The sequence below is a fragment of the Myripristis murdjan genome, chromosome 10 (assembly GCF_902150065.1).
Source record: "Myripristis murdjan chromosome 10, fMyrMur1.1, whole genome shotgun sequence".
NCBI lineage: Eukaryota > Metazoa > Chordata > Actinopteri > Holocentriformes > Holocentridae > Myripristis > Myripristis murdjan.
Window position 1 is genome coordinate 1,492,635 of NC_043989.1, and position 27,901 is coordinate 1,520,535.

The 27,901-nt window shown below is 45.1% G+C and overlaps 1 protein-coding gene across 2 annotated transcripts; it reads right to left on the reverse strand.

The window, feature by feature from the left end:
- Window positions 1-2,494: 2,494 nt before the first annotated feature.
- canx (calnexin) lies at window positions 2,495-27,901 on the reverse strand. Of its 2 annotated transcripts, none has more exons than XM_030061695.1 (15): window positions 27,807-27,901; window positions 19,658-19,894; window positions 17,092-17,165; window positions 15,749-15,807; window positions 14,997-15,138; window positions 14,636-14,717; window positions 13,325-13,517; window positions 12,283-12,472; window positions 11,938-12,051; window positions 11,655-11,811; window positions 11,059-11,274; window positions 9,807-9,926; window positions 7,090-7,255; window positions 6,759-6,856; window positions 2,495-5,617 (listed from the first exon to the last, which is right to left on the reverse strand). In XM_030061695.1, exons 2-15 carry the CDS (start codon window positions 19,889-19,891, stop codon window positions 5,561-5,563), a joined length of 1,902 nt encoding a protein of 633 aa, XP_029917555.1. In that variant the 5' UTR covers window positions 19,892-19,894; window positions 27,807-27,901; the 3' UTR covers window positions 2,495-5,560. The 2 variants fall into 2 exon arrangements, with proteins under 2 accessions (XP_029917555.1, XP_029917554.1); XM_030061694.1 differs by having other exon boundaries at window positions 2,495-5,620.

Sequence of the window (27,901 nt, forward strand, 5' to 3'; positions counted from 1 at the left end):
ACATCAGATGAAGCAGCTCGGGTTTTAAAGGGTTAATCCGTGCAGCAGGAAACAGGCTGCGTTCTGCGGCCGTTTGGTTTCCTGTGTGGACAAACAGCAGAGCTCCAGCGGCTGTGTTTCCTCTCTGCTCCGGCCACGCTGGAAACTAACCTGAACCTGAACTTCTCAGATTCCCTGACCTCACCTGGGAAACCTGGAAAACACCTGCGCTGGAGAACGGTGTCACTGCGGCACTAAATCCAGTCCCAGCGTCGGCGTTCGGCTCCAGGACCTCCTGCTGAGCTGCACAGACAGTTTTTTGGGATTTTTTTTCCTTTTTGGATCCTACAGAAGCAGTTTCCCCTCCGCTCAGCAGCTGCACGGAGCTGCGAGCTGCACAGATGATGGAGAGTGAGGATGTGACAGCACATTCATTTTTTGGGTGGACTATTCCTTTAAGAGCAGCAGGCCCTTGTCTTCACACTGGTTTGTGTTTTGAACGGTTTGTCTGCCGGGGAAAATGAGTTTCTCTGGTTGTGTTTTCAGAAATGTGACTAATACAAACTGACAAACGACATGAAACTGAACTCAGAGGTGGAAGGAACGGATCACATTTATTTATTTATTTGTGAATTTCCCAGTCTGGGATCAATAAAGTATACCTATCTATCTATCTATTTCCTCACATCTCTGGAACTGAGTCGTGTTTTGTGAACTTACTTTTTAAAATCAGTAACTTGACTTCTCCTTCGGTCCATTTCTGCTTGAGTTTTGTCCTTTTCTACATTTTAAATCAGATCCATTACAGAGAACAGACTGTGGAACCTTTCACAATAAAAGCTCAGTGAGCAAAGGCGAGAAGAGGAACCTGCTTCTACTTTGTTGCTTCTACTTTTTGTCATTCATCTGTGTGGAGTAAGTGTGGGAAAAAAAAAAAGAGTAAAAATATCAGTGAGTCAGCTGGACGAAGAGAACCAAAACTACTAAATATTAAAATTAGTATTATTGTAGTACTTCTAGTAGTCCTAAAAGTAGTAGTAGCAGTAGTAATTGTCTAACAAGGTTACTACTACTGCTACTACTTACTCATCAGTACTCAGTAGTAGTTGAGTGTAATGCCCCTTTAAAAGCATGCAGTGTGCAGCGTGTTCTCTCCTCCTTTTCTAACTGCATGGAAAAGATCCCAGCTAACACAGTTACTGTTTGGAAAAAGGAGCTCAGTCACTTTTACTGCCAGGACATTTGACATGAGACACTTTGGACTTTTACTGCAGGACATTTTTACTGCACTACTTCTACTTCTACTGCAGTCACATACCAGCAGAGGAACAGTACTTCTACTTCTACTGCAGTCACATACCAGCAGAGGAACAGTACTTCTACTTCTACTGCAGTCACATACCAGCAGAGGAACAGTACTTCTACTTCTACTGCAGTCACATACCAGCAGAGGAACAGTACTTCTACTTCTACTGCAGTCACATACCAGCAGAGGAACAGTACTTCTACTTCTACTGCAGTTTTACTCTTATATTTAAACTCAAATTCTTTAAAAGTTAATTTCCTGCTCAGATTAATGACCGCTGTGAACCTGTGGACTCACATCGAGCCGTCGGGTTTTTCTTTCTGATCCAATGAAGTGGCTGTGGAGGGGAGGACAGTAAACTCTGGGGTTTGTGGGAAATGTAGTTCTTCATTTGGAAAAAACGTTTTGCTTCCCACAGCCAATCATCAGCTGTGTGGTTTCTCAATGTTGAGGACTTTGTTCGCCGCACAAGCAGAACATTAGAAGGCGGCTGCTTCAACCACAAACTCACATTTTTACTCTGTGCGGTGAAATCTTTATTGATAAATGGTTTGTCGATGTGGAAAATGTGGACCAAACATTCAAAATCAGTGGTGTGGAGCTTTAAATTATAATATTAATAACTGTTTTAGCTATACATCCAATAAAAAGTCCAATTGTGTGATTCCAGCTTCAATAAGATCACTCAAACAGCAGCAGAAATGTGAACATTAATTTCCTATTAAGCCATTATCAAAATAATAGCACTTTCTTAATGTTTAATGTCAAATTCAACTCGTTTTTATCTGTAATTGACAACTGCAATTGTTTATTTACCTATTGTATTATTCACTGCATTTGTTTCATTTTTTTTTTTCTGTATTCAGTATATCTCATTGTATTCTAAAAACCTGACCAGGGACAAAGACTGCAAATTAGCTGAAGCTAGACGTCTTATATACATCACATTTTCCCTTTTTTGTGGCAATGTTGTTGTATCGCCCCTGTCAAAAAATATTAAATAAAATAAAGAAATAAGACTTCTTTTTTCTCTGTTCATATCATTATAAGATGAACACTCTGGGGTTTTCTGGCAGCTGATCACTTCTTTTTATTATTTGCCACAAAAATAATCAATTAAATGGAAAAATAAAGATGATTGATGGTAATAACTGTTAGGTGCAGCCCTGTGGTGTGAAAAGTGACAAAGAAATGAATGTCCAGCGTCAATCAGTTTCCATTCGGCCTTTTTATTCATCAAAATCACGCGTCCGTTCAGATGTGCTGCACGTGTGCGTTCACATCAGGCTCCGTCATCACAGTGTTTCTCCTCGCCGGTGGACCTTCCGTGACGGGACTGCAGCAGATCTAGCAGATCTAGTTCTACCTCGCTCTCTAGTGTACAGGGTTAAATCAGAAACCGGGCTGCGAGCGTTCAGCTTCAACACGACAGGACAAGCGGAGTTACAGAGTGGAGGTTCAGTGTTCAGTCTACAGTCTCAGCTAGGCAGCGTCAGCCACACAACGACACAAACCAACAGAAAAAACTAAAAAAAATAACAAACAAAACAATACAAAGTGGATATGGGTGAAAACACATTCGCAGAAACAAAGCTCCTGTTTCATGTCCGAATGTTCAAATCTCACTTTCTGTGCAGGAATGTCTTAACCGACTTGTTTATTCACCCGGGAGACGACGAGCCGCCGCCGCCGCCACAAATCAACTCCAGGAAAACCGTTAAAGGACAGGAAACCCGACAGAGAAACTCCTCCCACATCTGATTCATAACACTGGCAGCTGCTTTCCCTCACACCTCCCAGCCAATCACAGCACGGCTTCCCGGCTGGCTTGCAGAGGGAGCCAATCCGGTGCTGACTCACAGACAGACAGACGGGTAATATGCAGCAGGAACAAACAAACAAACAAACAAAGAAGAAAAATCGATTCGGTTACAAGCGGCGCTCACGATGCACCAGGTGGCGCTGTGACTCGCTCAAACACATTTACCAGCCACAGGAATTTAAAGTCACTGAAGGTTTTAAATGAAAAGTCTGGAAGAAATTTCATCGATTAAAGAGGCGCAGACGAGCGGGACGTGAGCGAGGGGACGATCAGCGGGTTTGAATCGATGTTTCGGCGGCGGGCGCGGCGGTGGGCGCGGCGGCGGCGTCCCGTCCCGCAGCAGCAGCAGCAGCTTGAACTGGTCAGGTGATGTTCACTGTGTGAGTCTGGGTGGTCGTGACAAGTGCCGTCTCTTTAAACATGGGGCAAGACTTCCCCCCCCCCCGCTCTGACATCACAGCCCCTGATTGGCTGGCCGTCAGGCGGAGCCGAGGTTCCGGTGGAGTTTTTTCTCTCTTAGTGCCTTTTTTTCGTTTCAACGTGGGGTCGATTCAACAGAGAGAGCTGTCTCTGCGGTCTGCGGGACCCGTCCCAGCATGCACTGCGGCGGCGGCGACTCGCTCCGCCCGCTGGATCGCAGCGTTTTCGTTGGCTGGCGGTCCCGGCAGGTTCGGGTTCGGGTTGAAGGTCGTCGTCCGCTGCTGCTGCGGTTCAGACGCAGACTCAAACGCGCCGAGTCATTCAGGACTGCTGCCGCGATGACTCATGACGTCAGCTGTTTTCATGATTTCATCCACCAATCACAGACCAGGAAAAGCGTGAAAAAGGCGTGAAATTACCGGAAAAAGCGTTGAACTCTAGATGATTTTAAAAAAGGCGTCGTGTACGAGAGGAAGGGATTTTCTCGCCGTAAAAACAGCGAGACCAGTCAGTGGGACCAGAGTGGGACCTCTTGCCGTATATATCCTCTTTGTTTCAAACAGACCTTGTGACTAAATCACGGTTGAGCTCCAAACGCCGACCGGCGCGGCGCCGCTTCGAGCCGCGAGGGCGTCGTTTCCTCTGCGTCCGAGTCACACACAGGAAACGCCACGTGACCGGACACACTACATCGAACACGAACACACACACACACACACACACACACACACACCACGTGCTAAAGGACGGCCAACAGGAGACTGGAACGGTTTGTTTGTCACACACATCACAGCGACGCGTTTTCGTCAGGACGCCGCACAGAGACGGAAGGTTTTCCTCGACACGTAAACAGACGTTTCACTTTGACAGTTTGACGAATTTACAAGAACTACGGCTCCGCCCACCTTCCTTAGAGACGCTTTGCTCCGCCCTCGCCGAGCCGACACGTTCGAATGGAGCGCGCCCTTTCGATCTCAGACAGCCGTGAGTAACCTGCCGCACGAGCCGGGGCTTCGCTGTGATTGGTGGAGAGGATGACAGCTGAGGTCATGAGGCCGGTCCGACGAGTTTGACCTTTAACCCGGGATCAACTGTCCCTCTGCCCGTCTGTCTGTCTGCCCGTCTGTCTGTCTGTCTGTCTGTCTGTCTGTCTGTCTGTCCCTCTGTCTGTCTGTCTGTCCCTCTGCAGGCAGAACCAGGAAACACTCAGAAAACAACAACAACAACAAAAAGAAAACATCAATGGAATGAAAGCTGACAGAGGAAGGAGAAACATGCACACGTCCGGACAGGTGGAGAGGAACCTGGCTCTCTCTAGGACCACGTGAGGCCGTGACCTCGGACCTGCCTGCTGTCATCAGGAGGGTGACACACCGGGAGGCTCATGCAGGAGGAGGGAGGAGGAGGAAGAGGAGGGAGGAGGGAGGAGGAGGCCGGACCTCCAGGCCGCACATCGTCCGTTCACTTTTTTACACTGTTAGCGCTAATTAGCAGGCTAATTAGTGAGGCGCTGGTCACTTAGCGGGGCTGTTAGTGGGTTAATTAACTGGGCTAACGCTACGCTAATTAGCAGGACTGTTGCTAAGACAAACCAGCAGCTCGTTGGTGGCCGCTAACGCTAATTAGCATTAGCAGGCTGTCAGAGGGGCTGATGGGCGGGCGGCTGCGAGCTCAGCAGACGGGACGGTCCGTGGGTCCCACGTACAGAAAGGTGCAGGAAGTTTAAAGTTAATCTTTTCACAAAGCCCTTTAAAGTAACGCTAACTCTTCCTCACACTGGGTTCATCATCATCATCATCATCATCATCATCAGCGCTGTTAGTCCACATGGGGGCGTGTCTGTCTGGTTTCCTGTCGCCGTAAGTTTCGTTCGGGCTTTGTGGCCTCGGGGAGGTGCAGAGGAGGAGGGGGGAGGGGGGGTTCTGGAGGCAGGTGGGGCGAGGGGGGGTTAGAGGGGGGTCGGGGGGGTCAGATGGGTTGGTTGGGGGGGAGGGGGGGTTGAGGTCAGGGCTGTTTGTTGGTATTCAGCCACATTAGTCCTTTCTGAGCCTCCTGTTCCTGGGAGATCTCCTCAGAACATCATCCTCCTGCTTCTGCAGAGAGAGAGAGGGAGAGAGAGAGAGAGAGAGAGAGAGAGAGAGAGAGAGAGAGAGAGAGAGAGAGAGAGAGAGAGAGAGAGAGAGAGAGACAGAGAGAGAGAGGGAGAGAGAGACAGAGAGAGAGACAGACAGACAGAGAGAGAGAGAGAGAGAGAGAAATGAGTTAATAACACACACACACACACACACACACACACACACTGTCTTCTAAAGCAGCGGGTCCCAAACCGGTCCTCGGGGCCCCCCGTCCTGTCCTGTCCTGTCCTGTCCTGCAGGTTTTTCTTTCAGCTCATTTAAGAGCTTCATGCTGATTGGCTGAAACAGATCTACCTGAACAAGGTGTGCATGAAGGCGCACGGGCCTTACCTGCATCAGGTGTGCAGGAGAAGAGCTGCAACAAAAACCTGCAGGACGGGACAGGGAACCGCTGTGTGGACACCTACACTGTCCTGTGTGTGTGTGTGTGTGTGTGTGTGTGTGTGGGGTCCAGCTGACTGACTGACATGTTATGAACTGCATGTGCTGTAATTTCATTATATTCTGTACTAGTTGAGGGTGTCTTCAACTATCAGACATTTAAATTTAATGCTTTTCAAGACAAATTTCAATCAAATTTCAGACTCACCTCTGGAAAAATAACTTTTTTTTTTAATTCAAATAAGCATTTCAGGTGAGTGCTGTATATTTGATCTTGTTCTGAGGTCAGTTTTAGTCACTGTCTACGTGTTTCTACACTCCTGTATAATCTGGGTTGTGTGTGCATGTGGGTCCCGTGCAGCGAGTGAGCATCAGGTTCATGTTGACTTTCATGCAGAAGAGCTTGGATGGATAAAGAAACTGTATGAAATGTCCTCACTCATTGAAATTTAAGACTATTTCATGACTTTTATGGCCAAATGTGGATCAAACTGAGTTGAAGACTTTTCTTAGTTTTTGTTTTTGCTTCTCACCTGAGAAGAAAAGTCATGAACTGCACAAAAAAAAAAAAAAACAGTAACAGTTTAATGTTAAAAGTGACATCACGGGGTCACGCCTGTGACATCACGGGGTCACGCCTGTGACATCACGGGGTCACGCCTGTGACATCACGGGGTCACGCCTGTGACCTCTCGTTATATTTTCTGCTCCTCACCTCTTCAGCTGACGCCTCGTTCTCTTCCTCCTTGTCGGCCTCCTCTTCCTCTTTCTCCACAGGACTTTCCTCTCCGTCGCTCTTCTTCTCCTCTGCAGCTGAAGAAGAGGAAGAAGAAGAAGAAGAAAGAGAGTTGAATTCATTCCATCAGCCTGAGGTCAAAATGCTGTTTCTGTCCTGGAGCCGACGGGTGGAAATGTTAAAAACCAGATACACAGTTTGACCAGCAGGTGGAGCTGCTCCCCATCCGTCACGGCTCAGCTTCAACTAAAATGAGCAACATGACAAAAAGTAGAGATCAGTTTTGAAAGTTAAGCAAAATGAAACCAACCCTGTGAACTTAAAGAAGAGTTCTGCTTCTCCTCAGCCTTCTCCTCCTTCTCCTCCTCTTTCTCCTCCTCCCCCTCCTCCTCCTCCTCCTCCTCTTCCTCCTTCACGTCCGGCTGAGGCTCGTCTGTCTTCTTGTACTCTGCCGCCGGCGTGGCCGCGCTCTTCTTCTGCAGGACGGAGGAACAGCAGTCAGTGACCGATGAACGACAGACGATGCAGACATAAAACACAATGCAATGACTTTATTTTGTCTCTATCTGATGTTCATTCTAAAGCCTTTATCGGCCCAAACTGCAGACATATGGATGTTGTCGCGCATCCCAGGCCAGCTGGTCTGTGTGTGCAGACTGGGGCCTAAACAGTCTTGGAGCTGCATCAGTTGGCTTTGACTGGAAAGCTGAGACTCTTGTGGATTCAATGAGCCACATTTGATTCCTGTGTGATGATGTTGGCCCCCATAGCAGCCATTTCACTGCAGGCAGACACTTTTGTCACACTGGACGTCGCTGGAGAAAATGACCTCTAGTGACCTCTAGGAGAATCACAGCCTCATCAAACTTTACAGACACAAACTAGAGAGCGAGGCCGTTCAGAGGAGCTCTGCTTCTCCAGCTGGACTTTATTTTAAGTGAGCTGACGAAAGCTTATTAATGTAAGAAGGATAGGCAAAATAAGCTGAGGCTTCACCCTATACCTTTTTGGTCAGTGTATATTTGTATACAGCGGTCCCTCGTTTATCGTGGGAGTTATGTTCTAAAAATAACCCGCAATAGGCGAAATCCGCGAAGGAGTCCGCTTTATTTTTTTACAATGATTCTAGATGTTTTAAGGCTGTAAAACCCCTCACTACACACTTTATACACTTTTCTCAGACAGGCATGAACATTTCCTCACTTTTCTCTCTTGTTTAAACTCTCAAAGTTCAAACCTTCGTAGAAAAATAAGTCCAGTATTATAGAATGAACGCATTCTGTACTGTACAGGAGACACGGCACGGAGGAGATTGATTGACAATGGTCTACAGTCCCTTAGCCAATCAGGACGCAGAACACAATGCGCTGTAAAAAAAAAAAAAAAAAAAAAAAAAAAAAGCATGCAAAATTGCACTAAAAAAAAATCCGCGAAACTGCGAGGCCGCGAAAGGTGAACCACGTTATAGCGAGGGACAACTGTATTTCATATATTTGTTTGGTTTTTCAGTACTGAAAGGAAATTAAATATTATTTATTTATTGTTTAAAAATATGTGTATAAGATATTGTTTATTTATATGTGTATTTGATTTCTGCAAGTTGAAAATGACCAAAATAAATTCACTAAACTAAACTACACTGACAATAAGGGCCAGGTTCTGACACATTTCCACTACAGAGGAGGATAACTGATGAATAAAAAAATCAAAATTAGTCGTAATATCAAATCGCAATACTTTTCTGCCCCAAAAATCCTGATAGTGTCCAATCACAGGATGAGCATATCATCCCGGCGGTGAGATATAAAGCTGTGTGTTGCAGTTTGCTGTCGTTTGTTTGGTCTGTAACTCGCGGGACAAACACACACACTCCGCCTCAGAGCAGATTCACCGGTTTCAGTCGATATGACAGTCTGACTTTTCCAAGCCAGCGTCTGTGCCTGAACTCCGTTTCGGTTTTAATCCTCTGAAACCTGGACGGACATCAGATTCCTGGAGTTTAAACGCTGAACGCAACAAATCAGAGAATAAAACGACTAAGAAAACGACCTGGACACACCTGCTGTCACATGGAAACCTGGTAACATCGCACGATAATATATCGTGCGATGGCAGATAAACGTCTGTTGTTCCATGTTTTGCTCTATTGTTGATTTGGTTGTGTCACAAATCAACTTGTTCCAATAATTTGGGCGATGCTCACACACACACACAAACCCAGGCAACAGAACCTGACTGCATCACACACACACGGCAGAGGTTAAGGAGCCACACACACCTGCAGTGCAGCTTTGGCAGTAAATGGTTTGTAAAGTGACTGAAGACAGACTCCCTTCCATCGTTATACTCCTATTTTACAATCATGTTTTATATTTTCTGTGCTACTTACTTAAAATTTGCACACAAAGGTTCCAAATAAAAGCAGAAAAATAACCACTAACCTTCAATTTGGCAGCTATATAATTAAAAATGTAATAAATATTTCCATTTGTTCTTTTTATATAAACCACTTCTTCATGTAACTCACAGACAAGCTGCGACATCGAGATACACGCCGACGTCAGGATGTGAGATTTAGGTCAAACCCCCCCCTGCTGTCTAAACTACAGCACAACACAAACACACACGAGTCACACCGACACACACGACACAACACGGCAAGAGCTAATCTAAGCTAGCGGCGTCACCGGGCCGGCGGCGGCGGCGGGGGCGGGGTTTTGGCGTCCAGCTCCTTTCAGTTCCTCCTGTAAGCCGGACAGACTGAGCTGATCCTGAGCAGAGCCCGCTGAGCGCTGTGGACCGCCACACACACACACACACACACACACACACACACACACACTGAGGCATCAGCACTGAGGCCAAACCAGTACATGTCAGTAAACCAGAGCTAAATTAGAAACTTCTTCTTTTATTTCTTTTGCATCTGAATCAAACCAAGTTTCCTTCCAGGGCGACTCGTTTCTTCAGATCTAACGCTGTGTTTTGCAATGTGTGTGTGTGTGTGTGTGTGTGTGTGTGTCTGACCTTGCCGGTGCAGCAGAAGACGATGATGAGGACGAGCGGTAAAGCCACGGTGAGGACGTAGACGACCCAGAGCCACGGACGCTCCTCTGCCGCACTGAGCATCTGAGCCGCCAGGCCGGGCTGAAACACACACACACACACACACACACACACACACACACACACACACACACACACGTTATTACATTCCACACATTAATACAGCGTCACTGTAACACATTAAAACACTGACATATCATCATAAGGTGCAGTTACATGGATATTCCTGCAAGCTGAGTGAAATGGCGCTGATTAGACTCTTCACTGTTTCCATGGAGGCTAATTAAAGAAAAACAAAACAAAACAATATACAATACAGCGCAATACAATATTCTTTATTGTCCCTGTGGGGAAATTTGTCCTGGACTCAATGCTGCACACAGAAAAGCCTCCACAGCTGCAGTGAAACACAAACTTCATCCTACACAGAGCACAGCACCAGCTGCACAGCAACACACAGCCCAGAACCCACCGTGCACATCACAGAAACAGTGCACGTTACAGAAACAGTGCACATCACAGAAACAGTGCACGTTACAGAAACAGTGCACGTTACAGAAACAGTGCACGTTACAGAAACAGTGCACATCACAGAAACAGTGCACGTTACAGAAACAGTGCACGTTACAGAAACAGTGCACGTTACAGAAACAGTGCACATCACAGAAACAGTGCACATATACTGCATGCACCCTGAAACTGCTGCACCATCCCCTCAGCCTCTAGCAGCACTGTTTAAACATGTGACAGAGGCAGGAACACACGAGGCTTTAATGCGACAGGTGAGAGCTGTGCAGGTGAGAGCTGTGCAGGTGAGAGCTGTGCAGGTGAGAGCTGTGCAGGTGAGAGCTGTGCAGGTGAGAGCTCTGTACGGTCTGATGAGGGTTTACACGCCTCACAGCATCTGATCAGAGCAGGACTTTATCTGACCTGCAGAAAGTGGCTCCACCTGCTGGGAAGTGTCTGATCTGCCAGAAATATAAATATAACCGAAGCTAACCAGTGGTGGTGCCCCCATCAGGTCGTCCATCAGACTGTACAAATGAAACCTGGCTGGCTGGTTTGGACTTTTATTCTTGTAACAGGAAGCCTGCAAACTTTCCCAGCAGGTTTTTGATTTGCTCGGTGGTTCAGTGGATTCTGGTTTGTCTTTTCAAGCGGCTTGTTTGGCGTTCAAACGTTCCTCTAAAGGTTTAATCTTTAAACCACCCACCTCGGCGGCGCCCTCCGCTGCCTTCTTCAGCCCCCAGCCGTCGTTGGCCCAGCGGTCAGCGGTGATGCGGTCGTTGGTGATGAAGAAGTTGTCGAAGAAGATGTCGGAGGACATGGACCAGAGCTCCAGCCCCACGGCGTTGAACGGGGTCATCCTGAACGGGTGCAGGTCCTCGAAGAACGCCGGGTTGGGAATCTTCCTCGGCTTCCAGATGCCCTGAGGAGGCGGACACACACACACACACACACACAGACACACACACCGGTCAGGAAGTGAACCTCAACACACACCTGCCCTGATTCAGGTCACGTACTGTCCCTTTATTTGAGAGTGAGACGGTTTCAGAGCTCTGCTGCCAAGACTTCACACCCGGGACAGAAATTTACCTGATTAACTTCATGATTTAATATCGAGTTATAAGACTGATTCTGTAAAAACCTCAGCCTGTGCTGGTTCCACTCTTTTATTCTGATCTACCTTTTCCACAACAGAAAATATTTCATTTGATTCTGAGCCAATCAGCAGCACCAGCTATCGGCCAATCACACTGCATCACTTCCAACTTGTCTAAAAGGGGGCGGGGCTTGCACGGTTACCTGGTAGTTGGGGTTGTCAATCATGGGCGGCTTCCACTTGCCCTTGTAGTTGGGGTTGTCGATCACCGGCCGCTGCCAGGCGCCGCAGCCGGGGGCGGACTCGCAGGCGGGGTTAGGAACCTGAGGCGCCTCCCACTCGCCGTCCATGTCCTCGTCCCTGAGGGACAGGAGGCAGACAGGTGAGGCAGGGCGGTGTGCCTGCGTGGATGGTGTGTGTGTGTGTGTGTGTGTGTGTGTGTGTGTGTGTGTGTGTGTGTGTGTGTGTGTGTGTGTGTGTGCGTACCAGTCGTCAGGCTTGATGGCGTCGGGGTCGCTGATGTACTCCGGCTCGTCGTCCAGCCAGCCGTCTGGTTTCACTGCATCTTCATCTGGGATTTGAGCTGGAGCATCCTCATCCCTGCACACACACACACACGCGCACGCACACACACACACACACACACGGGGTGATTCAAACAGTGTGAAAAACACATTTTTAAATCTAAACAAGAAAATAAATGAATAAATGAATTCTGAAACTGAAAGTAAAACTAAATTACAAACTAAATTTTAGCCTGGATTCAAAATATGAAGAGTGTCTGTTTTGTGTGTTGTGTTCGTGACAGGGTGCGTTGCCGTGGTAACTGACCAGTCGTCGGGCTTGGTGGCGTCCGGGTCCTGGATCTTGGGCCTCTCGTCCCAGTCCTCCGGCTTGCGGTCGTCGGGGTCTTCGATCTCGGCGGGCGGGTTGATGGGCGGCGTCATGTCGCTCAGCAGGTTCCCGCTGTTCACCACCGTCTGGTCCACCAGCAACTCAAAGCTGTTGTCCGGGTTCACCACTGGGGGGCGACGCAGCACACGCACACACACACACACACACACACACACACATAGTCAGCTCCTGTCTCTGACGGTCAGAGCTCCAGCTAACCATCTTCATGTCAGTTCATCATATTTGGTCACTTGTTTGGTGATTTTTTGTATTTATTGTAATTTGCCTTTAAATACTACTATAATTATTACTGTCAGTTTTATTATTATTATTATTATAATTACTGCTGTTATAATTATTATTAATATCAACTCATTATATTACTACTAACTACTAACAATGATAATAATATAATAATACTAGTACTAGTTAATAATAGTAGTAATATAACTTCTATTAATTTTGATACTTAATGTGTTTTTTTGTTTTTTCTTCATGCTTTTTTTTTTTAAATATTTTTTATATATATTCATATTTTGGGGCAAATTTTTTGGTAATCTCATTTGTAATTTCAATTCAAATAAATGTTTTTGAGAGGAATCAAGTGAATTTGCTCAGATTTCACAGTATTCAACTTCTATTTATTTATATGATTTATATCTTAGTTAATATACACTCATTCTGCTTTTAACTATTGCAACCATCTGTATATTTCATATTGTTAGAAATTTATATTTTTTACTGTATATAGTCTTTATTGTATATATTTTTGCTTTTATTCTATTTAATTTTATTTTATATTTCCATTGCTGCTTTGCTAATTTTAATTTTTTAATAAAGTACATCTATCTATCTATCTATCTATCTATCTATCTATCTATCTATTATAATGAACAGAGAAAAGGAGGAAAATCTTAGCTTGATCTTAGTGAAGCTGTGTGTGTGTGTGTGTGTGTGTGTGTGTGTGAGAGTGTGTTACCCAGTGTGTACAGGTGTGTCTTCTTGTCGGTGTAGTAGGTTCTCAGGTCGGCGTCGGGTTTCTTGGCGTGTTTCTCTTCGTATTCTCCGGTTTTGGGGTTTTTGTGTCTGAAGATGAAGTGCAGTTTGTAATCCTCTCCACATTTATCCGGCCCGAACATGATGGTGTACGGAGTCTTATCCACAAACTGGTCCTGCACACACACACACACACACACACACACACACACACACACACACACACACACACATCAAACCACTGGTTAAACTTGGCAGATTCATGATTTGTGATGATCAGCTGAGGAAACACAGAATGTGAAAACAACAAAACAAAAATTATAAAGTAAAAATTTGTCCAGCCCACAGCTTCCTCTGAAACGGGTCTGAACTCGGTTTTCTACAGCCTCATGTAACCTCAGCACAACAACAACAACAACAACAACAACAGGGATAACACTTAACATTCAGGTTTTAGATCAGAAGTGAAGTCAGTGGCCCGGTGCATCTCTGCCATATCAGCTACAGCGACTTTAAACTCCTTCTGCTTTGTTTAACAAGCATTTTACAAGATTTAAGGCTGAATTATGCTTCAGCGTTGGAAGAGCGTACGGGGGTTGTGCGAAGCACGCATTTCCTACGCAGCGCGTGTGTGTCCAACATACCTCTGCAAACACACAGAGCAATTCTCCTCCCACCAACGTAGACCCTGTGACGTATGGTCGCTGCTCTTCTGTGGCGAGTGGACGAGTCGTATAGCGGGCACTCTCCAAAGTTTTCAAACACAACCGACGAGTCGAGACACAACAGTTTAAAAAAAAAAAAAAAAAAAAAACGGCGCTGACGGCACAACAACAGGAATGTGATGCCAGTTGCAACGAAATGCCGGAAATAGTGTACTTCGGCGGACCAATCACTGCTCTTGTGGGGCTGCGGAGGGTCCGCGTAGTTACAATTTTTGGGAGGCGCGTGGCAAGGCTCTGCGGCGGTCGCACAACCCCGTAAGCTCCGCACAACCTCCGTACGCTCTTCCTACGCGGAAGCATAATTCAGCCTTTATCCTCACGCCCCACAGTGCTCTCCTCCAGCAGGGGGCGCTCCACACAAAAAACACACAACAATCTGGAATCTCTTAAGGAAATATCGCCAAAGCCCTTTTCTCTCTCTTTTAGCATTTTCCAGAATTTCTCCAGGCCTGGAAGACATATTTATCTATTTTCAGGTTTTCCAGTCATGGGGAGTGTGTGCGAGTGTGTGTGTGCGAGTGTGTGTGTGCGAGTGTGTGTGTGTGTGTGTGTGTATGTATGTGTCTTACCAGGTCGAGGTCAGGGGTCTGACTCAGCAGCTTGACGTACGCACCGCCACACTCGATACCTGTCTGAAAGTTCACCTCATATCTGCACGCACACACACACACACACACACACACACACACACACACACACACACACACACACACACACACACACACACCATCATTTCTAAATAAGACGTTTGATCTCATGTCGTATTTTCAGTGTGACTGCGTGTGAGACTCTTACATGAAGGAGAGTAAATTTATCTAATCAGACATTTTAATGACAACAGTAAAGACAAGGAGCACGTTCAGGTGTCCGCTGTGTGTGTGTGTGTGTGTGTGCGTGTGTGTGTGTGTGTGCGTGTGTGTGTGCGCTCACTGGATGATGAGGGGCTTGGTGTCGAAGATGAAGGGCCGGAGCAGCTGGGCCGAGATGGCGTGATGTTTGGCCCGAGACTTCAGAACCAGACCTTTATCACCCGGGAGCTTGCTGTCAATCATCTCCTCCACCGCCCACTTCCCTGGAACAACAACAACAACAACATCAACATCAACATCAACAACAACAACATCAACAACAACACCATCAACAACAACAACAACATCAGCAACAACACTTCCCTGAAACAACATTAACCAAGTTTTCACCAGCAATTCATCATATCCTAATCGATCATATCGATCATATTTCTACTATATTAAACACAAATTATTTACCAAAAAAGTTTGTTTCAGTTTTGAAGTAGAAAATGTCCTTTTATGCCTGAGCTCTGCTTCTACATGCTGTGGATCTACGTGCTATAGATCTGGCTGAATATCTAAGGGTCTGAGATCTTCATGCAAATCTGTTTACTGCAGATCTGAATGTGCATCTGTGTGCTGTAGATCTGTTGTGCTATAGATCTGTGTGGTGTGCACGTGTGTGCTATAGATCTGTGTGGTATAGATCTGTGTGCTGTAGATCTGTGTGCTATAGATCTGCGTGGTGTGCACCTGTGTGCTATAGATCTGTGTGATGTAGAGGTGTGCTGTAGATCTGTGTGGTGTGCATCTGTGTGCTGTAGATCTGCGTGCTGTAGATCTAGGTGTAGAGGTATGGTGTCGATCTAGATGCTGCAGATCTGTACGTACCGTCATACTTGGCGATCTCATCATCTGTGTCGTCCTTCTTGGCGCTGGACAGAACCCAGCTGCAAACCGCATACACACACACACACACACACACACACACACACACACACACACACACACACACACACCTCGGTTAGAAACACAGCACCTGTTTGGATAATTTTGTCTCTCGTCGCGTTTCGAGGCTGAGACTCTCATCGACTTCCTGTTCTTTACCTGAAGTGCTGAGTCAGCCAACAGGTGAGCGGTCAGAAGGTAAGAAACTCACCTTCAAGGCTGCATGACTCATCAGTTTAAATCCTAATAAAGACCTTTAACTCATCAAAATTCATATTCTGATATAAATCACACTGTTCGGCTCAACTGGTGTGATTATTCTGTGCTGACGACATGAATCTAAACTGAACTACAACTAATATCACAACACGTAAGACGACTACGGAAGCCCCCGAGGGTCAGCTGGTGGGGAAAAAAAAAAAGCTTTGCTCTTGGTTTAGGAATCTGTGGTTTACAAAGCATGCTCTCATATTCATAATCTCTACCCACTAATTATGAATCCACACACACAGATTTGCCCTCAACTTCCGAGAGCATGGATTATTTAATTTGTCTTTATTGAAGCAGAAAAGTCTTTGTTAACTTTAACCCTTTGAAAGCCGAGCAGATCCTTTTGATTTCTTTCAAAGAAGAGAAGGCTCGGGAAAAAGGCAACGAGCAACTTAACAAGACAAAAAAAAAAGAAAATACTGATTTACAAGAAAATGACCTGAAAATCTGAAAAAAGAAAGAACACACAAACATAAATAATTTTAAATATATAATTTTATTAATTATTAGTTTTCTGGACATTTTCTTCCCTAGGCATGGACTCTGAGAGCGCGGTTTGTTAAACGTGCGCACAGACTCCTGATTTACACACAGCTCTTTAAGTGTGTGAACTGACCCCAGCAGGCTTCCGTAGACGACAGTGGAACAACAACTTCAAAATAAAATGTTCCTCCATGATTAAACGGACATGTTTGGGTTCCCTCTGCAGACACGGGAACGACCGACTTCATCTCCTTTCTATGTTTTCCATGTTTTTTTTTGCTGTTTTTTTTTTTTTTTTTTTACAATTTTTTCTCACTATTTCTGTCCATAAAGTAACCTTGACCTTGACATGTCTACCTGCGCTGTGATTGGTCAGACAATTTGCTGGCCTGGTGCCCATTTGCTCAAACAGGCTTTGACCTTTTGACCCCTCACCTGCTCATAACCCTCATCTTAACCAAGTGGGTGTATTTTACCCAGAACTCTGGTGGGATTCTTAATAATGGCTTCATACAGGTGTGACGTGTGCTCACCTGTCCAGTGTCCCCCGATCAAAAGACTCAGCGAAGAAATGTTCCCCCATGGGCTCAGGAGCCTTGTAGGTCACCTGACAGGAAGAGGAAGAGGAAGAGGAAGATGAGGTTCACAGGTTGCTCACAGGTTACCTGCGAATGATTCAAAAGCGGCCAAAACAACTGGCGTCTCAACGTGTCGTTTACATGTAAAAAATAAACATGCTAACCACGTGTAAATGTGTCAACGTGTAAACAATGTGCTGTTTACGTATAAACACATGAGCATCAGTCCTGCATGGTTTGACCCGTTTGCTCTTCCATACACAAAAAGGTTACAGGGTTTCTGCTACATGTAATTGATCGTGGTGCACCGCCACGGCAAAATAAAAGCCGCCACGCCTTTGGAATGATCTTTTTTTTTTTTTTTTTTTTACATGTTAAAAAGAATTTAAAGTATATTGTAAGAATGGATATACACACACATGTATATAGCCTATATTTGCGCACATACACTTACTATAATCAGGGTTTGAAATGATAATTTAAATATCATGAAATGTTACACTACACTGCAATTAACTTTATTTTGAAAACTGACGCTGAAGCCCTCCCCCACGGTTTCAAAAAATCCTGGAGGAAACCCCGGGTTATCATCATTAAATAAGAAAAACTTGGCGTTTTATGGACTGAAATGGAAATGAACCCGGAGGTGGACCGGCTCTGCTGTGCGGGCGTGGGGCGGCGGGCGGCGGGCGTGGGGCGGCGGGCGTGGGGCGGCGGGCGTGGGGCGGCGGGCGGCAGGCGGTGGGCGGCGGGCGTGGGGTGGCGGCTAAACCGACCATCGTTCTGGATTGTGACGGGGAAACAGGCCGCTGACGTCGGTACGAAAACCATAACAACTGCACGTCTCATGTTTACTGGGATCAAACAGATTTCAGGGCTGAGACCTAATTACAGTGCAGCGACACGCCGTCAGCGCACACACACACACACACACACACACACACACACACACACACACACACTTTGTTCCTCGCTGCTGTTACGCTGCTTCTTTCTGTTGGTCAACGCACTTTGAGATTTTCATTCTGCAAAGTGATATTTACAGGCAGAATGAGTCAGATTTTCCAAAAAACCAAAAGCCCAACACTGATCCTCTCCATCAGGACTGCAGTGTGTGTGACTGTCTCGCATTTGGATCCATCACCGTCCTAGGAAACAAAAACTGGCAGCTGGCGGTTCGCTCAGCCAGGGAGGAGGAGCCAAATTTGAATGTTGTGTTTACAAACCATAACAATAATTCAAACTCACTGATAGCATCGTTATTATTCTGAGTCTGTTTATTGCGATGCAGAACACAACAGATATGGATATCAAGTTCATCAATGAGACGGAGATTCTCGATGTTTTCGTCTCCAGAGGCCATAAACAAGATGACGTCTCACTTCCTGTTCCTGATAAACATCACAGCCGTGACCTCTGACCCCAAACCTGCCGTCTGTGTTCAATTCATCATCAAGCGCTCGAGGCTGCCTGGATTTGTTCATTAATTCACACCAAAACATATTTAACCAAAGCACTTTGTCTGGTTCACTGTGTGCATCTCTATTGATTTTACTTAAAACAATTTTTTTAAAAAAATACATATAATAATAGAAGTGATAAAGTTGCTAATAATAAAATCAGTCATAAGATAAAACAAGGATAAACATAAAAAGGATAAAAGATAAAAAAGGAATAAAACAAGTGGAGGAAATACGGCGAGGGAAACGTGTTCCCAGTGTGTTTGGCTGTGAGACGTTATCAGGGTGAACAGGGCAGTGTGTGTGTGTGTGTGTGTGTGTGTGTGTGTGTGTGTTTCCTGCTGCAGTGTGAATGCAGGTCAGTGGATCAGTGGGTCGATCAGAGCGACTTCCTGCTCGGCTGGTTAATCAGTGACACCAGACGACTGACTGACACTCGCTCTGATGAAACTGATCCGCTGATCGGACGCATCGACGACAGGATTAATGTGAGCTAATTGATAACTTTACATAACTTAAAACATAAACTACTTCCTGTCAGTCTGGCTTTTATTTTGGAGTCTTAGTTTTTCAGTTCAAGCACCAGTTTTCATATTCATTTTTATGGTTGTGTTTATTTTATTTCATGTTTAATTATTGTTGGTTTTTTTTTGTTTGTTTGTTTTGGTACCATTTTATAGTTTATATTGTTGCAGTTTTTAATGTAGCATGTCTATTGTTTTTATTTTTTCTTTTAATCTTGAAGCACGTTGAAGCACGTTGGGCTGCGTGTTTGCTTGGAAGGTGCCGTAAGAATAAAGTTGAGGTGAGATAAACCTGTTTAAGATGCTTTACCTTTATTTTCTCATTCACTTTTTTGGTTTATATTTATAGCGCTGGGTTGATAATTGATTAGTCGATCAGAAAATAACTTTTCATTTTGGCTTTATCTTTCATAATTCATACATTAAAGGATTCATTGATCACCAAGAAAAAAAATCAGTGATCAAAAAATTAAAGTAATAATCAAAGTAAATTAGTCGCTTTCACACCGACCAATCGGCTGCGTAGTCCAGACTTACTTTAGGTGTGGGTGGAGCTTTGGGGGTGGGCGGGGCCTCGTCTGCCGGCTCGTCCTCCTCCTCCTCCTCCTCGGCTCCCACCAGGCCCAGGTCCAGCTCGTCCTCCACGTCCACGACGTCGTCCACGGCGTCCTCACCCAGGTCCTCAGCCTGGGCTCGGACCACAGCGGGCAAACTGAGGAAGAGGAGGCCCAACGCGAGAAGAAGAAGACACAACCTGACCTTCTGATCCATGATCTGAGGGAGGAGGGAGGAGACAAGGAGACGAGGAGAGGAGATGAGGAGAAGAGACATGGAAAAAACAGAAGGAGAAAACAGGGAGAGGAGAGTTATATCAGTGAGGCTGCTTTATTATTTATATAAAACCATCTGATGTAATTTCCTGCCTGTGATGTAATTTCCTGCCGGTGATGTAATTTCCTGCCTGCTGTCTGACAGTAAGTGTGTTACTGCTCGGCTGTTCAGCGTCTGGCTGCTCTCTGATCTGTTTCTCGTCTGATTTCAGACACAAACAGTGAATCAGTGAAGTCTGAGAGCCACAATGAGATCAAAACAGACGCCGCGCCTCGTCCGCCTGTCGTCCCGCCGACTGACAGCAATAAACCAAAGCCCTAATCTGACTCCCATCGCTCTCCCTTCCCTTCCTGGAAAACATCTCTCCTGCCGACTTCAGGCTGAACCCGGAGACTCCGACCAGCAAACAGCACAGATTTCCCAACAGCCCTGAACAATCCCAATCCCAATCCCGCTGGGATCATGTGGCTGCTCACACAGATTATCATTATCATTATCATTACCAGAGTTCAGGGCAAATCTTCACTAACACCTCAGTATTGTTTTTTTTTTTTTTTTTTTTTAAATCACAGATGTTTCTTTTTTGCTGAAAAATCAAAACCACTGCAAAAAAAAAACAAAAAAACTATAATATAAAAATATTGACGATGTGATTATTTTTCAGGATGGAACAATGTGTTTGTTTGTTTGTTGTAAGGTAATGTGGAATTCAGATATCTTCAAACCCATAACAGCCGATAACTGCACCAGTAGGAATATTTCTTAGTATACAATTTAATTGAACAGCTGGATAAATTACACAGAAAACTGAAAAAAAAATCCAATCAATCAGCCAAACAGACAGTATTGATTCTTTTCTGGATGAATCCCGATATTGGTCCTAATTATTTTTTGCCATCTTACAGCCGCCGGGTTTGTTTATGAGAACTGATTCAGATGGGACGAGATGGATCGATTTAGCCAAACACACACACACACACACACACACACACAAATAAAGTCTTCACCTGTACAGGTTAGTTTATTTTTCCATGAGAACAAAGAGGAGCAAACAAACAGCACCGTGTGTGTGTGTGTGTGTGTGTGTGTGTGTGTGTGTGTACATGTTGCAGTCCATCATTAACACACACAAACACACACTATTGCCAGATCGTTAGCCAGCGTTTCCCTGGCACCCATCGCCATGGTGACGAACAAGCACCTGCGGGACTCTCAGCCTCGGCCTTTTAACCTTAATGAGATTACACCCCGCGGGATTACTGAGCACCCCACTCTCACACACACACACACACACACACACACACACACAGCAGGCAATTTACTCACCACATAAACACTGTGGTCTGTGGAGACTAGAGACTACAGGTTACTCATTATACCAACACACACACACACACACACACACACACACACACACACACACACACACACACACACGCAGAGCCTGGGTGGTAGCTGACAGCTTGCAGTGTCATAAACCTGCTGTTGGGACACACACACACACACACACACACACACCCTGGACACTCACTCAGGGTCACACACTCGTTCAGGTTTCATTCGCTCCGTCTTTCAAAACGATCAGACGGGAACCAGGGCGCCAAATTAAACCCGAGAAACAAACACTTCCAAGGATCTTCGCCTGCGAGCGACGTCACGTTATCGTATCAGTATCTGGATCCCATCTGAGATCTTAACATCTCAAAGGGCAACAGCATCAGTTTTAGGGCTGGGGGTTCACCTGAGACACTGATCGCTCTGCTCTGATCAATAAAAGCAGCTGTTTTCTGCATCCAGCTGTTGGTATCATGCTGTTTTTTTTAGAAGAACGCTCAATTTACACTGCTGCTACACTTCAAATTTAAAATAAGTGTGAGCAGAGATATCGTATCGCTATCCAGATGAACAGAGGTATGAAATATTTTGCGTTCATGTTTATACAAATCCACAAACGTTCAAGGGTTTTCAAGGAAGTTCAAGGAGCCGACAGCCGACAGACACGAGGATTCAAGGATTTTCAGGGACGATGAAACTCCTGCAGAGAAACTTTTACCCTAAACCCTAAAGCCATGACTGCCGCTGTCTTGTTTGAAATGAAGTGTGTGCAGCTTCTATCACAAAGCACAGCGCTCTCAATGCTTCACACACACACACACACACACACACACACACACACACACACACACACACACACACACACACATACACGGCAGACAGACGCTCAGCTAATGAGCTTAACCTGCAAGGATTAGCATGCCTAGCGCAACAGGCTAACGCTCAGTAATGATGACTGCAGCTAACGGTTAGCTTAGCCTTCAGCTGCCAGACAGCAGCCACATGGCGTTTAAAGGAATTAGCCGCAGGGCCGCGACTAATGTGCTTTTATATTGTGTCCAGTTAAAGGTGCAGTTCGTAGCTCTCGCGTGTCGGCGGCCGCAGGGAGACGCTGCAGGAACCTGAGGGGATTTTTCGGTCTCTGATGACCAGATGACGCGCACAGCGACATCAGCGAACACAGAGTTTCTCATGTTTTCATTCTAGAGCAGCGAATCACTGCTGAGGAAACTTCACACACACATTCACGGCAGAATAAAACACAAAGTACAGACTCAAAAAAAAAAACGATCCTATCCATCTTGACGGTGAGCTACTAGCAGTGTGTGTTGGTGTGTGTGTGTGTTGGTGTGTGTGTCTGCAGTTTTGCTGAGCTCGGTTTTGCTGACTCTTCTGGGCGTTGGCCTTTGGGCAGTGGGTGTGTCACTCCCAGCCAATCACAGTGCAGCACGGTGCCAGATTAGGGATGCTAACTTGTTGACCATTTGAACTTTAACCGAATCATCTTGTCGGTTCATTTTAAGGCTGAATGTGTCGTCGCCGACACAGATGCGCATGTCAAATTGTAAATACCATAACTTCCGTAAAGTTTGCTCTATCAAAAAAATTCCAACTGTTCCTGAAAGCTGAGAAGTTGCTCATGAACCCACATACAGTTTAATACGGTAAACATGGCGACGGGACGCTCTGCCGGGCTTGGATTACGTCATCACGGTCACGGTCAGATCTCAGCTCGTAGAGAAGCGAGCCAAGCTCATGGTGATCACGTAGAGTTTTGAACAAAGTTTGTCATGCAAGTCTGCAAGAGTCATTAAACCACCAAGCAGACTCATCGAGGAATCTGGAGACAATATTTTTCCCGAGGAGAGAGAGATTTCTTCTACACCACGGTAAGGAACATGCGTAAATTACATAATGTTTGTAGGATATCATGTAGGCTATGTACAATATTTGACTCCGGGATGAAAGGTGTTCCATGTTATCTTCTGTCTGAATTGGTTTTGGGCCTGCTGAGGGGAGATCCATGCTACAGAACGGACACGGTCGCGTTCTTGACTGTCTATAAACTTTACAGATGGTCAAATAATATTCTCGGTTAACTGAAATAAACTGATTAATGAGGCCCAGTGGTCGACCAAGAAAATTTTCCATTTTCGCCATCCCTATGCCAGATCGACAGCACCACGTTCAATAGGAAGCTACGAAAATCACGGATATCACGGGGTAAAAGTAAATGCAGCGAGGAGAAACGGCGAGCGGACGAAGCTCCTCCCACAGTGAGAGAATCTGGGTTTGGCTTTCAGCTGCTGGAGGCTGAGGAAGAGGAGGAGGAGCGACGCCACAATGCTGGACAGGAAGGGGCCAGCAGGAAAAACTATTTCTCTAGGATGGTGACAGAATGTTTTACCTGTTGGGTGGTCATGTCAATCCATCGCCATCCTACGAAAGGAAAACTGGCTGCGGGCGGTTAGCTTCGCCAGGGAGGAGGGGCCAGCGCTGAATATTGTGTTTACAAACCACAACAATAACTCCTGCTCGGCCTGACTTCATATCAAAGTGCTGCCAGGGATGTTCACCGCCGGCAGAGCAACACGGTGAGTCATCGACCCCGCCATCAACTCCCAGAATCCTCCTCTCCTCATTCTTCAAAGGACATTTACACGAGCAGCTCCTTTAAGGAACAGGCCAGTGTGTAGTGTGTGTGTTGTGAGTGTGTGGCTGAGCGAGTGTGTGAGTGTGAGCGGCAGAAAACGATGCGAGTGCAGAGGAGGAAAAGGTTAGCAGTAAATATACAGTAACAGGCTGCAGTGTGTCGGTTAATAAATAATAATAAAATAATAATAAAATAATAAACACTGCAGCTTCTCATTAAGAAAAGTCTCGTCTGTTGCTTCAATAAACTGCTGCAGGAGTGAAGACATCTAGATATGCATATATATGTGTGGATATATTTTAGTATATTTTATTTTTATTACTCTTATAAGGTATGCAAGTGTTGTTTTCTTAAATTCTTATATTTGTGTTTTATTTTTCAAAAGATATATTTCTCACGCCTGGTGCTGACACGTATATTTTGAGCTTCCTGTGGAAAGTCTGGACAACCTGCAGCTGGAACACAAGACTTTGCCAATTTGAGATCAATAAAGTGCATCTATTGATCTATCTATTTATCTATCTATCTATTTATCTATCTATTCTTAAGAAGCGGTGAGTCGGCGTGTCCACATGGAGCGGCCCTGCTGCTCACAGAGGAGCAGGAAAGCATGAAAGAACTTCCTGTGATGTCATCACAGCCGCTCTCCAGCTCAGCCAATAAGAGCCTGTCCATCGTTCCATCAATATCGTTTCACTTCTCTTAAAAAAAAAAAAACAACATTACAACCATCAGCTTGATTCACATCATCTGTTGCTGCATATTTCAGTTCAGTGAACGCCACACCGCCCTGCATGCAAACACACACTGACGTGCACATCTGCACGGTGCACGTGCACGCTCGCAGATGTGCAGACGCCCGAAACGAAAGTCCAGCCACACGAGAGACTAAAAATACATAACACACACACACACACACACTTTCTGATCACATCAGATCACATCCTGCTGCGTGGGGGTGGGGTGTGTGTGTGGGGGGGTGGGGGTGCAGGAAGGTCAGTTCCAGTTGAGTCATGCGGCCTTTTCCACCAACAAAGAAGTGGCTGCGCTCTGGTTCCTGCTCCAAACTGTGAACCTTTTCTTTTCCATTTCCAACAAATAAAATCTGATTCCAGATCAGAGCAGAAGCTGCTTCTGCTTCATGTTTGCATTGCGCGTTTCATCCTCACTGAAAACTCACTTCAGAGACACTTCATGTTTCTGATGTTAATGTTAACAGGAACAGACCAGTCTGCCCAGTTACTGTTTAAACTGGGAAACCAGTTTTTCAGGGCCGCAACCAATAATCAGTAATCCAGGGCAGCAATACCCTACACATATATATATATATACATACATACATATATATATCTATTTGTAATAAAATGTGAAAACAGGAAAGAGTATTAGAGATACCAACACAAACATTGTTTTGAATTAACAAATATTTAATTAAAGTTGTTAGTAAAAAAATTAAAAAAAATCTTAGTAAAAAAGGTGTTAGTAAAAGAAAATCAAGAAAATTATAGCAACAACAGAAAATTAGCAAAATAAGAAAATTAACAAAAAACAAGAAAAAAATAATCACAAAAAAGTTACCATAAAAAATATATTAACCTGAAAATTTTAGCAAATAACGAAAAAATCATAAGAAAATCATTTATACTGAATAAAATTATATATTTAAAAGGTCAGATTAGTGATGCTGGATCAGATATCTTGTGTTTAATTAATTTCTTTTTAATCCTTATTTCCACAGGTAACCTGGTTGAGACACAGGGTCTCATTAATATGAGAGAGCCTTTCACAAGCTTTTAAATCCAGTAAAACTTTAACCCTTCTGTTGTTAAAGCAGGCACTATTTTAATGTTTCTGCAATAATCTGAGATACTGGAAACTGAACAATTCTAGATTACTGGCCTGGTGATGGTGCAGGACAGGTAACTGGTCGGTCCCTACCAGCATCAGGATGTTTTCTGCAGCAGTTTGTGCCGACTGCGGCTCTGACAGGTTAAACTGGTCGGGCGACCGGCTGGTCGACTGGTTCCCTGCGTGAAGGGAAACCTGACAGTCAGGCCGGCCAACTGCCGCTCTCCAGATCTAATCTGCAGCTCAGAGCCAGCAGGCAGGGCTCGGCTCCAAGCAAATCGTGTTTCAACAGTCAGCTGGAGGGGAAAAGGGGAGCTGCTAGCTCCTGTTTTATTGCACATGACAGAAAACTGTGTGTGAAGCCTCACGCTCGCAGCACGAGCTGGTCAACACCCAGACTGACACACAAAGGCAGGTTTATGTCAGCACCGAGCCGGGACGAGACCAGTTACACACCAACCAACACCAACACACACACGTAATCTGACAGCAAATGTCGCTCCGATAAAGTCAGTTAATTTGTTTTTCTGCAAGCCGAGTGAACCACAAACTGTGTCTGCATCCCCGGACAGAGCAAAACAAGACTCTCAGTAAACACACTCTGCTCTTATTTTTCAGCTCTGTGATTATGATCGCTCTGCACTGTTGTGATGCCACAAGGTACAAGACTTAAAATCTAAATTACTTCACCAAATGAAACTGTTCCAAGATTGTAGAACAACCACTGAGCCAAAATGAGGATACATCATTTCATCCTCCAGTTATCTTCAAATTTACTCACATTTTATAATCAATTGGGGTCAATCTGGGTGCACTCATTTAAACCACCGGAAAATGATAATAAAAATTGTTACGCAAGTTTATGTGTCGGGTGCTTTCTGTGTCTTGTGGACAACCTAAATAGTTCTTCAAATTAAAAATACACATCACAGATTAAAGCTGCACGTTAAAGTACTTATGGAAATCATGTTTCCTCATGTGAACCATCAGTGGTTCTCACACTCCTACAGGCGTGGTTAAGCAGGTCAAACAGAAACCAAAGGAAAACTGATGGGTACAAAATGTGTCAGGACATTTAAAACCTTTTCACTTTCATCTCATGTTTATCAGAAAATCAGAAACACTATTGATCCCTCGGGGGAATCTGACCTCAAAGATAATAAAATGGTTAAAGACATGTTGTTATTAGATGTTATCTTGTGCATGTGTTTGCTGGTGAGGTGACAGTTTGCTCTGTGTGTGTGTCTCTGGAGTGAATGAATGAGAGCCAGGTTAACTACAGCAGAGGCGATCATATATTAACTTTAAGTCCTTTTTTTTTTTTTTCTCAGTTCCATTAGCAGACTGGTTCTCCCTGCTCAGCCTGGCCAGCCGGCATTTTAATCTGCACAGTTTGATGATGTGAAGCCTCCAAGTCACATTGAATGAAGCTGCTATGATTAATGAGTTAGTCTGCTGGTGGTGGCTGAGCTAAAACGAGGCTAAATGACATTTTAGTTTAGGTTTAACAACTAAACTAAAAAAAATAACTTCTCTGGAGGGTATTATTAATAAGTATATCTTAGTATACCCCGTCAGAATGAGACATAGCACATTTATGTTCAGTGTGGGAGCTGAGGCAGAGGCGCAGTGACGTCTGACTGGCACAATTAGCCACATGAGCTCCTCACAGCTAGCATGGAGGAGCATCCCGGCTCCCTCACAACATTTAGTTGAGCTCAGTCCATCTCTCAGTCACATTCAGCGGCAGCCACAGCTCCTCACATCTTATTTATTATTATTATTTTAATGTTTGCCGAGCGGCCAAACTGCAACAGGCTAGCTAAAGCTGCTAACTAGCTGAGGGAGTTAGCCCGTGGTCATTAGCCGTGCCAACCACGCCGCTGCCGTGCGGCTGAACCCCGCTGCCGTGTGGCCAACGAGCAAGCAGGCTGCGCACAAGCTGAGCTGTTTTTCAGTAAATATGAACATTAAACTGTGAATATCTGCAAGAAATGACATTTATCCGTCTTTACTCACCTCCTGCTCTGTGGTATGACCGCCTGGAACTACACAGGGATCACGTGGGGGGGAGATTTTGGCAACGGGGCCCGCCCACCTCCAACGCTGATTGG